The sequence below is a fragment of the Ranitomeya variabilis genome, chromosome 6, assembly GCF_051348905.1.
Source record: "Ranitomeya variabilis isolate aRanVar5 chromosome 6, aRanVar5.hap1, whole genome shotgun sequence".
In the NCBI taxonomy this organism is placed as follows: Eukaryota; Metazoa; Chordata; class Amphibia; order Anura; family Dendrobatidae; genus Ranitomeya; species Ranitomeya variabilis.
Window position 1 is genome coordinate 190,676,931 of NC_135237.1, and position 12,443 is coordinate 190,689,373.

Here is a 12,443-nt window from a genome sequence, read left to right on the forward strand (position 1 = left end):
GCGCCTTTTCTGGTTGGCTGCAGGCTGCTATTTTTAGGCTTGTGGGGGGGTGGAGATATCCATGGCTCCTTACTAGGCTGAGAATACCAACCACCAGCTGTCTGCTTAAGCAAGGCTGATTGTTAAAAGTGGGTGGGACCCCACACTGTTTTGTTTTTAAATTATTTATTTAAATAATTACAAAAACATCTTGGGGACCCCTCTATTCTTGATAACCAACCTTGCTAAAGCTGACAGCTGAGAGTTGCAGCCCCCAGCTGTGAGTTTTGGCTAGCTGGTTATCAGCAATAATCGGGAAATCACGCCTGTTTATTTAGTTAGAGCGCAAGCAGCGGCTGATGAATACTTCTATCAACCGCTCCTGCTCTCACTGTTATTGGCAGCAGCAGGCATGGGATGATGGATGCAGTAGTCCCATCAGCTGATGCCAGTGACCGAAGGTAAACTTTTTACTTTCGATCACAGCTGCCGGCTCAAAAGCAGTGTTTGTCACGCTGTCATGTGCATAACATCGTGGCAAACACTTGATGTTCATGCCCTCCATTCAAGTGAATGGGGTCCTGGTACTGTTCTGATACCTGAACTATTATTAACTATTCGGCCGGCCCCAAGCATCCAGGGGTCCTCCCATGTCTAATAGAGATTCGTTTTTAGAAGTAATTAAACCAAACTTCCTGTGACACCCGCATGGTTCTATTACTGAAGAAAATGCTGCTCAAATATAGATATTAATATAGTCAGAAATAAAAAAAAATGGACTAAATACTGCACTACTTGTTCATACGTTTTATTGTCCGTATCTTTTTATCCCCATGATGCTCCATTTCACATCTGCATTTTAATATGCTTGTCTGAGTGAACTATTGTAGAGTTTTTACCCTATATGTGACCCTTGCATTCATTGACTTTTTTTTTTTTTTCTTCCTCCCAATTTTTAGTCTTGGCTGAGATAATCATCCTAAGGACCTGTGTGCCGTCTTCTATACGATGCTGATTCCTGTGGACATCTGCTTTTTCTTCCAACTACCTGTGGAATGAACTTAGAACCAAAACGGTTTAAAATGTTTAACAAGAACTTCTACCATTATGGCCTTGAGTCGAGCTGTTGCTACATAGTGACTACCGTGTCACAATGCATTTTTCTTATTGTATTCAAAACATTAATTGTCATAAAATTCATAAATAAATTATTAGGTACAATGGTTTGCATTACTGACCACATTATTTAAACATATCACTAACGTTAGCTAGATTCTAAAAGTAAAGTGAACCTTAAATGTTATGCCCACTGATAACATTTGTGAGCATGTTGAGACGAGCTGTGGTTCTCCCACTAACCAGCATGTTGGCACTGTATCCAGACTTCTCCTATTTCAGGCTATTTTTATTGCAGTGTCCTATCCATTTAACATAGTTTTGTTAGATTCTTAAGAGTCAAATCTGTTTTCTTTTAGGTTAATTATCATAACTGTGTTCTAGCATTTTTGGTTTGTGTGAAATAATTGTGCAATATTATACTAAGGGGAGGAATTGTGGTTACTGCACTCACACTTAATCAGTTTGTTGCTTTGCTTAATTTTCCTTTCCCCTAGGTCTGATTTAGGTTGCTGTGGGCCAGTTCTTTTAACTTTTCATCTATGATGAATTATCCTAACCTGGAGTACCTGATTGAGGTTTCTCCTAGCTTTTGTATCTATTTTTTGAGAAATTTAATACACTACTGTACATTGTAAATGGTCAATACATGAATGTATTATAATGCTGTTTAAGTGATGGTTTCTATGTTAATCTTGGAAAGCACAGAGCAAAATAAATTTTATTTACAAACCTTTTTGTTTATATTTTTTTACCATTTAAATTCTTGAAAATGTTATTTAAGTGCAATGTTATTTTGAAGAGATAAGACTTTTTTGCATTACATTTCATTGAGGAATGTCTAAAGTTTTTTCCACTGAGGCTGTTTGAAGGCGCTGGTAGGTAGCTCCTTTATACATTTAACTTTTTGATCAAAGCATACTATATTATGTATCGCCTATAACGTCCGCATGGCCAAGTGGGACACGCCCCAAAGTCAAAACCAACTAAAGTTAGGATGTCTAGGTCAATGATCCCAACTTCACCAATGAATTCTAAGAGATAACGTGTAACACGAGCCATCAAAAGGAGGGTGTTTTTTGCAAAAATATTACATTTTGTTGTACATAAATAACAGACAAAAATTGGTGATCAGATGAGGAAATAGCAGCTGAAAGAACCGATGCAAGAAAATATGAAAAAAAGTTTATAATACACCGGAAACAGAAACGCTTGTCCCTTAGCAACAACTGCGCATATGTAAAGAGTTAAGCAAGTGTATACAAGGTGCAAAAAGAAATCAGTTAGCCGGTAAGCCAATGAGTGTTGTTAATAATCTGGGCAACAGGTTCAGGCATAACAGCCTGATGTTTCCCTAGGACAGGGCATATAAGTAAGATGCTATATGTGCATATGGTTACTAGAAAAATATCAAAATACCGGTGTGGATGTCCTGAAAATTTGTTATCTAGATATGGAGACAATATGAAGTGACATTACTTGAGACATGTCGTATTCAAAGTGCAGGTGGGACACGCAGGAGCCTCGACGTGTGTTTCACCACCTTAGCTTCATCAGGAGGCATACCATACTAGTTTGTGTAATTATAAAATGTATGTCAGTGAAATATTATGAAAATAAATAACGTAATTATCTTTCTGCATCATACCAAGGACAGTCACTAAGATTAAAGAAGCACTCCAGCAAAAAAAAATGTTATCCTCGTAATACACTCTTCAGAAAAATAAAGGGAAAATATCACATTCTAGATACAGGTGCATCTCGCAAAATTAGTATATCATCAAAAAGTTAATTTATTTCAGTTCTTCAATACAAAAAGTGAAACTCCTATATTAGTTATTACTGTAACAACTCTGCTGGCATCACTGCATGGCCTCCCATCCCTCACACACCGTCTTATTCACTGCTCCAGGTCATGTTGTGGTCTCTGTCTGCTGCCGGCTCTATTTTCTGTGTATCTTGCTTTCTGCCTGCTCTCTGCATGCTTCCTGGCTGTGTGCATAGGGGGGTGGGTGGCGCCAGAACTCTCTGGTTCTTATGGATTCAGGGTGCACCTGTCTAATGTGTCCCTGACCAATTATCAAGAGGCCTCTAGTATTTAGGGCAGCTCCACCCTGTGGAACTCACCTGTGCAATGCGTTAACTCAGTGTCTTGCTACTGAACTGCCAGGTCTTGCTCTGTGTTCCTCCTTCTCTGGAGGTTCTACACCTAGCTTTGCTTTGTTATTCTCTGTCTGCCCTCCAGGAGGCTGTATATCCTGATCTCAGTGTCTTTGTTCTTGCCTTGCTTAGTACTTGTCTGTCCGCCCTCCAGGAAGCAGAATATCCTGGTCCCTGTATCTTTGTTCTTGTACCTTGTCTTGTTCCATTACCTTGTCTGAACTCTGTCCTACCTCTGTCTCCTCTGTGGCTTCTTTCCCTGCTGTGTCTTTCCTTGTGTCCTCTCTGTTTGCCTGTGCTCCATACTCTTGCAGCTCTGCTTATGCTCCGCACTCTTGCGGCTCTGCCTGCTCAGTACTCTTGTGACTTTGCCTGTGCACCGCTCCCTTGCAGCTTTGCTTATGATCTGCACTCTTGCGGCTCAGCTTGCTCTGTACCCTTGTCTCTCTGCCTGCTCTGTACTCTTGCGGCTCTGCCTGTGCTCTGCCCTCCTGTGGCTTTGGTTCTGCTGCTGCAGAATCTCTTGCTGCTCTACAGCTCTTATCCGCAGCTTTGCGGTTCTCCTGTGTGAACAGGTCTCAACCTGTTCCTTTGTACTTAATTCCTGCTTGTATCCGTACCTGCATCTCCTGTGTGAACAGGTCCCAACCTGTCACTTCATACTCCACTCGCTCCTGTCTGTTCCATTACTAGCATCCGCTGTGTGAACAAGTCTCTACCTGTTCCTTCATACACCACGGCTGCCTGCCCTGTGTCTTATCCGTGCCTGCCTGCCCTGTGTCTCATCCGTGCCTGCCTGCCCTGTGTCATCCGTGCCTGCCTGCCCTGTGTCATCCGTGCCTGCCTGCCCTGTGTCATCCGTGCCTGCCTGCCCTGTCAGCCGTGCCTGCCTGCCCTGTGTCTCAGCCGTGCCTGCCTGCCCTGTCTCAGCCGTGCCTGCCTGCCCTGTGTCTCAGCCGTGCCTGCCTGCCCTGTGTCTCAGCCGTGCCTGCCTGCCCTGTGTCTCAGCCGTGCCTGCCTGCCCTGTCTCAGCCGTGCCTGCCTGCCCTGTCTCAGCCGTGCCTGCCTGCCCTGTGTCTCAGCCGTGCCTGCCTGCCCTGTGTCTCAGCCGTGCCTGCCTGCCCTGTGTCTCAGCTGTGCCTGCCTGCCCTGTGTCTCAGCCGTGCCTGCCTGCCCTGTGTCTCAGCCGTGCCTGCCTGCCCTGTGTCTCAGCCGTGCCTGCCTGCCCTGTGTCTCAGCCGTGCCTGCCTGCCCTGTGTCTCAGCCGTGCCTGCCTGCCCTGTGTCTCAGCCGTGCCTGCCTGCCCTGTGTCTCAGCCGTGCCTGCCTGCCCTGTGTCTCAGCCGTGTTTGCCTGCCCTGTGTCTCAGCTGTGCCTGCCTGCCCTGTGTCTCAGCCGTGCCTGCCTGCCCTGTGTCTCAGCCGTGCCTGCCTGCCCTGTGTCTCAGCCGTGCCTGCCTGCCCTGTGTCTCAGCCGTGCCTGCCTGCCCTGTGTCTCAGCCGTGCCTGCCTGCCCTGTGTCTCAGCCGTGCCTGCCTGCCCTGTGTCTCAGCCGTGCCTGCCTGCCCTGTGTCTCAGCCGTGCCTGCCTGCCCTGTGTCTCAGCCGTGCCTGCCTGCCCTGTGTCTCAGCCGTGCCCGCCTGCCCTGTGTCTCAGCCGTGCCCGCCTGCCCTCTGTCTCAGCCGTGCCCGCCTGCCCTCTGTCTCAGCCGTGCCCGCCTGCCCTCTGTCTCAGCCGTGCCCGCCTGCCCTCTGTCTGCCAGAGTACTAGCCGTGCTTACCAGCCCCTCTGCTACTCGTACCTGTCCCAGTGTGCCGTCTCCACAAATGGGATCAGCAGCCACAGCCAGAAACCACCTTGGAGTGGCAGCTGCCTGCCGCACAAGCCTGACCTCACCATCAGAGGCTCCAGAGAAGACCAAGGCAGCTGTCCTAGTCATGCCCCTTCCAGCGTAGTCTGGTTTGTGGCACAGTGGGGGCACAAACCCCCTGGCTCACGCCCATCAGTCAGGGCGTGAACGTGACAGTTACAAACAGTGATATATTTCAGGTGTTTATTTCTGTTGATGATTATGGCTTACAGCCAATGAAGACCCAAAAGTCATTATCTCAGTAAGTTATTATTCTTTATAACATCAGCTTGAAAAAAATTATTTTAAAATCCAAAATGTTGGCCTACTGAAATGTGTGTTCAGTAAATGCACTCAATACTTGGTCGGGGCTCCTTTTGCATCAATTACTGCATCAATACGGCGTGGTATGGAGGCGATCAGCCTGTGGCACTGCTGAGGTGTTATGGAAGGCCAGGTTGCCTTCAGCTCGTCTGCATTGGTGGGTCTGGTGTCTCTCATCTTCCTCTTGACAATACCTCATAGATTCTCTGTGGTTAAGGTCAGACAAGTTTGCTGGCCAATCAAACACAGTGATACTGTTGTTTTTAACCCCTTCAAGACCTTGCCCTTATTCAGTTTTGTGTTTTCTTTTTTTGCTCCCCTCATTCCCAGAGCCATAACGTTTTTATTTTTCCGTCAATATGGCCATGTGAGGGCTTTTTTTTTGCGGGACAAGTTGTACTTTTGAACGACATCATTGGTTTTAGCATGCCGTGTACTAGAAAATTCCATGCGATGAAATTGCAAAAAAAAGTGCAGTCTCACACTTGTATTTTCTTTGTCTTTTTTGCTAGGTTCACTAAATGCTAAAACTGACCTGCCAATTTGATTCTCTAGGTCATTGCGAGTTCATAGACACCAAACATGTCTAGGTTATGTTTTATGCAAGTGGTAAAAAAAATTCCAACTTTGCTAAAAAAAAAAAAAATGCTCAATTTTCCGATACCCGTAGCGTCTCCATTTTTCGTGATCTGGGGTCGGGTGAGGGTTTATTTTTTTGCGTGCCGAGCTGACGTTTTTAATCATACCATTTTGGTGCAGATACGTTCTTTTGATCGCCCATTATTGCATTTTAATGCAATGTCGTGGCGACCAAAAAAAACATAATTCTGGTGTTTCAATTTTTTTTTTCTCGCTACGCCGTTTAGCGATCAGGTTAATCCTTTTTTTACTGATAGATCGGGCGATTCTGAATGCGGCGATACCAAATATGTGTATGTATGATTTTTTTTATTTTATTTTATTTTGAATGGGGCGAAAGGGGGGTGATTTAAACTTTTATATTTTTTTTTATTTTTTTCCAAAACATTTTTTTTTTACTTTTGCCATGCTTCAATAGCCTTCATGGGAGGATAGAAGCTGGCACAACTGGATCGGCTCTGCTACATAGGAGCGATCGTCAGATTTACAGCATTGCTATGAGTGCTCACCACAGGGTGGCGCTCATAGCAATTCGGCATCAACAACCATAGAGGTCTCAAGGAGACCTCTGGTTGTTATGCCGAGGCATCGCTGACCCCGATCACGTGACTGGGTCGGCAATGCGCTCATTTCCGGCTCGATGGCCGGAAGCGCTAGTTAAATGCCGCTGACAGCGGCATTTAACTAGTTAATAGAGGTGGGTGAATCGCGATTCCACCTGCCACTATTGCGTGCACATGTCAGCTGTTCAAAACAGCTGACATGTCCCGGCTTTGAGGCCAGTCTCACACTTCGAGATAATTCCAGTACCGGAAAAATCGGTACCGGAGTTGTCCGTGTGCTCACGTGGCACATCAGTGTGGCACACGTGCGGCAGCCGTGTGCCGACTGGGTACCACACGGACCGTGCAGGAGACAGCGCTACAGTAAGCGCTGTCCCCTGCTTTGGGTGTTGAAGCCGCCATTCATTTCTTCTCTCCAGCAGCGTTCCCTGGAGAGAAGGAATGAAAAATCCTTGTTTTTTTAAACAGAGGAAGCATCGAGGGAGCTGGGTGAGTATTTTATTTCCAGCGGGCGGGCGCACAGGGGGTGGGTTACTGGGAACTTTATTTCAACCGCAAAAGAAATAAAAAACAAGGATTTTTCATTCCTTCTCCAGCGGACGCTGCAGGAGAGAAGAAATGAATGGCGGCTTCAGCACCACGCTGGGGGGACAGCGCTTACTGTAGCGCTGTCTCCTGCACGGCACAGGGACTGCACACGGACAGCATCCATGTGCGGTACGTGTTTTACACGGACCCATTGACTTTAATTGGTCCGTGTGATCCGTGCGCTCCCACGAACACTGACATGTCTCCGTGTTTTTCAAATGGACACACGGTCCGTGAAAACACGTTGACATGTGCAGAGACACATTGATTTTAATGTGTCTCGTGAGAAAACTGTCACCACACGTACCGGAGCCACTGACGTGTGAAACAGGCCGCATCAAAACAAGGATCTGACCTCCCTACGGCGGAGGACGGTAAGGGGATAAACCAGGTATTGGTACTTTAGGCAGTGTGGACAGGTGCCAAGTCCTGCTGGAGAATGACATTTCCATCTCCAAAATGCTTGTCGGCAGAGGGAAGCATGAAGTGCTCTAAAATTTCCTGGTAGACGGCTGCGCTGACTTTGGTCTTGATTAAACACAGTGGACCTACACCAGCAGATGACATGGCTCCCCAAACCATCATTGACTGTGTAAACTTCACACTAGACCTCAAGCAGCTTGTATTGTGTGTCTCTCCACTCTTCCTCCAAACTTTGGGACCTTGATTTCCAAGCTCTAGTGTGAAATATTCACAATCAATGATGTTTTCAGGAGCCATGTCATCTGCTGGTGTAGATACACTGTGTTTTGTTTCAAGACCAAAGACAGCGCAGCCGTCTACCAGGAAATTTTAGAACACTTCATGCTTCCTTCTGCTGACAAGCTTTTTGGAGAAGGAAATTTAATTCTCCAGCTGGCCTTGGCACCTGTCCACACTGCCAAAAGTACCAATACTTGGTTTAATAACAACAATATCACTGTGCTTGATTGGCCAGCAAACTTGCCTGACTTTAACCCCATAGAGAATCTGTGGGGTATTGTCAAGAGGAAGAAGAGACACCAGACCCAACAATGCAGACGAGCTGAAGGCTGCTATCAAAGCTACCTGGGCTTCCATAACTCTGCAGCAGTGCCACAGACTGATCGTCTCCATGCCATGCCGCATCGATTCAGTAATTGATGCAAAAGGAGCCCCGACCGAGTATTGGGTGCATTTACTGAACATACATTTCAGTAGGCCAACATTTTGGATGTTAAAATCATTTTTCAAGCTGGTGTTATAAAGTATTCTAATTTACTGAGATAATGACTTTTGGGTTTTTATTGGCTGTCAGCCATAATCATCAACATTAATAGAAAGAAACACTTGAAATGGATCACCCTGTTTGTAATGACTCCATATAATATGAGTTTCATTTTTTGTAACGAAGAACTGAAATAAAATAACTTTTTGATGATATTCTAATTTTGTGAGATGCACCTGTATCACTGAATGAAATATTTCAGTTGCAAATATTTATTCATTACATAGTGGAATGCGTTGAGAACAATAAAATAGCAAAATGATGTAAATCATAATATCCCATTCAGATCTGGATTTGAAATGATGCCCAAAATCAAAGAGGAAAATCAAATTACAGGCTAATCCAATTTCAGTGGAAATGCCTCAAGACAAGGAAATGATACTCAGTAGTGTGTGTGGCCTCCACTTGCCTGTATGATCTCCCTACAATGACTAAGCATGCTCCTGATGAGGTGGTGGGGTGTTCTACTGAGGGATTTCCTTCCAGACCTGGATTAAAGTATCAGTCAAATCCTAGGCAGTCAGTGGTGCAACATGGCTTTGGTGGATGAATAGGACATGATGTCCCAGATGTGCTCAATTGGATTCAGGTCTGGGGAACGGGCGGGCCAGTCCATATTATCAATGCCTTCATCATGCAGGAACTGCTGACACACTTCAGCCACATGAAGCCTAGCATTGTCCTGCATTAGGAGGAACCCAGGGTCAACCGCACAAGCATATGGTCTCACAATGTGTCCGAGGATCTTATCCCAGTACCTAATGGCAGTCAGGGTACCTCTGGCTAGTACGTGGAGGGCTGTGCTTCCCTCCAAAGAAATTCCTCCCCACACCATTACTGACCCACTGCCAAATCGATCATGCTGGAGGATGTTGCAGGCAGCAGAACATTCTTAATGGCCTCCAGAATTGGTCACGTCTGTAACGTGTGCTCTGTGTGAACTTGCTCTCATCTCTGAAGACCACAGGGTGCCAGTGTCGAATCTGCCAATCTTGGTGTTCATTGGCAAATGCCAATCGTCTGGCGGCACTGTGTTGGGCTTTAAGCACAACACCCACTTGTGAACGTCAGGCCCTCATACCACCCATATGGAGTCTGTTTCTGACAGTTTGAGCAGACACATACATGTTATTAGCCTGCTGGAGGTAATTTTGCAGGGCTCTGGCACTGCTCCTCCTGTTCCTGCAAAGGAGGAGGAAGTGGCCCTGCTGCTGAGTTGTTGCCCTCCAACGGCCCCCTCCACTTCTGGTGTACTGGCCTGTCTCCTGACATCTGCTCCATCCTCTGGACGCTGTGCTTGAACACAGCTACCCTTCTTGCCACTGCTAGTATTGATGTGCCATCCTGGATGAGCTGCACTACCTGAGCAACTTCTGTGGGTTGAAGACACCACCTCATGCTGCTGTAACTCTAGGGATGAAAGCAATGACAAAATGCAAGAGTGACCAAAATGGCCAAAAATGATGAGAACAGAGAAATGGTCTGTGGTCATCACCTGCAGAACCATTTCTTCATAAGGTTATGTACACACGTTACGGATTTTGATGCGGATCCGCAGCATTTTTGGATGAGCGGAATTACATCAAAACCACAGTGTAGTGTACTACCAATGTTATTAAAAGTGAAATGAAGAATTGTGCACATACTGTGGAAAAATCCATGCAGACTTGCAGCATATTTTCCGCAGCATATCAATTCTTTTTGCGGATCTGCAGTGTTTCTGTACCCATTCACTTCCATTGAGTCAGGCACATCCGCATCAAAACCGCAGGTGTAAAAAAGATCTGCGGATTTGCTGCAGATGTGGGTGCGAGAAATGCATGTCTGTGTGCGGGGGTCTGCGTGTATGTGTGGGTCTGTGTGTGTGCGTGTCTGTGTAAGCAGCCATTGTCTGATGGGACTACTGCTCCCATCCATCTATGAATGCACCACAGTGACAGCATTGCCGATGATGGGAAAGTAATCCCATCAGACAATGCATGTCTTCAGTAATAAAAAAAAAAAGAAAAACATACTGCAGACATACATTACAGACAGTACATACAACATACAGTACATACCAATCACCTAGTCCCCAAAGCCCTCGATCACCTGTAATAAAAATAACAGTAAAACAAGCTATACTTACCTTTCCGCCATAGTCCAGTTCATAACGAGTGTCCCACGACGATCTCCCGTGTAGAACAGTGACATTGGGCGATGTCCGTGCTCTACAGGGCCTCCGCGATGTATGCCGCTGCCAGGAAAGAGGTCACCCGAGTTCATTCTCTCACCGGCAGCGCTGTGAGAAAATTCCCATGCAGCATTGCCATAAACCCATAGTCACTATTCTATAGGGGAGATCGTTGTGCGACATTCATTATTAATTGGACTGCGTCAGACCATTTAGCCTTTACTGGCTATTAAAATAGGGGAAGCCCAAAAAAAGACATGGGGACCCCCTATAATTGTATAATTGCCAGAAAGGCTATGCAGGCAGCTGCAGGTTGATATTCATACTATCCTACAACAAACAATGGAGTAAATAGTCCCATACAAAAATATAAAAATTGTGACAATAAATTTTATTAACAATCACAAAGTAGATACAGACTAACAACACAAAGTCCAGAAATGATGCAAGTACAGGGGACACAGACTACTGTAATCGCAATATGGGATAAACAAATGGATCACTAAGTCCTACAAAAAATGCTTAGTGCAAGATAAAGTGTCAGAGTATATGCAGCTAAATCCCTATAAGTGATGAGGTCTCCATGTAAAATCATGCCATACATATGGTCAGAAGGGAAATAGGAAAGAGAAGTGAGCCGCTCATCTTACCCATGAATGTATGCCAGTAGTGTGTCTCCAGCAGCCCCGACGCGCGTTTCGCGTTGGGCTTCCTCGGGGGGCTGTGAGAGTGTGTGTATTGAGCATCTATTTATATCAGGAAAGCACCTGTGTATAATCATCAGCGCCATTATCGGCTCATGCACACCGTCACGCAGGCCCGCTCTTGTGCATCAACTCCTGCTCTTCCTGTGACAGGGCGGGGAGAGGGAAATCCCTCATGACGTCAATATCCCACCGCGTCACATGCTGGAGGCAGGAGGAGATGCACGCCGGACTCTGCCGCACTGCGCCATGCGCACGCTCCGCGATCACCATTTTGGAAGAGGGAAGACTGCTAATAGTAAGTATTAAGTGAAAATCCTAAAGTGAGATATTGAGAGCGCTATGTATACGGGATCATGTGAAATATGAAGGCATTTAAAGTGACAATGTGCCGTGCAATGTGCCCCTGGAGGAAGAAGCAGACCCATAACTTCAACCTCACTGGATGTGCATAAGTGTCAAAAACTAAAAAGCAAAATAACATAAAAAACAATAATATAGATATAATGAAAGTGACTAAAGGAGACTCACTCCCCATATAATAGATAATCCACACATATATAAATATATATAAAATGGGACTCAAGTCCCTAAATATAAAACTCCAAAAAAGGAGACCATATAGCACTCAGTAAAAAGTGAACATACAAACAAGAACAAATGAACAAATATAATGATAAACATATTGATGTACTCCCGCCTTCATTTCAGAAATAGGCAGTCAAAGATTTTCATACGATGTCCTGATAAAGGTGCTTCTTGATGTCGTGACGAGACACGAATACTCAGGAAATAGGTTATTGGAGACGATGTAACAATAGAACGACAATACTATATAAAAGAAAATAAAAACACACAAAATTAAAATCCTGAAAAACACAGAGTTCCTAAAACTGACCTGGATAGACTATAAGAAAGATGAAAAACTAAGTTGCTTGTTTAGGCCTTGTGGGGACATGGTACCTAAATTTGCTATCCAACAACATTCCAGTTGTGCTAATGTCAGTAGTAGAGCATAGCGTGGTTTCGTCAAACTCAATTTGACAGGTGGACCCGCCCCTATCAGAGTGTATCAAAGTGTGTAACCCCTCCCCTCCCTGGCTG

General features: G+C 45.4%; 1 protein-coding gene across 8 annotated transcripts in view; it reads left to right on the top strand.

The window, feature by feature from the left end:
• The window catches only part of GOLGA4 (golgin A4), a 181,202-nt gene extending 179,375 nt beyond the window's left edge, over positions 1-1,827 (top strand). For 7 of the 8 annotated variants that reach the window (XM_077269344.1, XM_077269339.1, XM_077269341.1 and 4 more), the window contains one exon: positions 939-1,827. Coding sequence is in view for 2 of the 8 variants with exons in the window: in XM_077269341.1 (XP_077125456.1) it covers positions 939-953 (15 nt within the window). In the remaining 6 variants the exon portion in view is untranslated. The remainder of the gene's footprint in view (positions 1-938) is intronic. The other variant, XM_077269338.1, reaches the window with a different exon arrangement.
• The last annotated feature ends 10,616 nt before the right edge of the window (positions 1,828-12,443 follow it).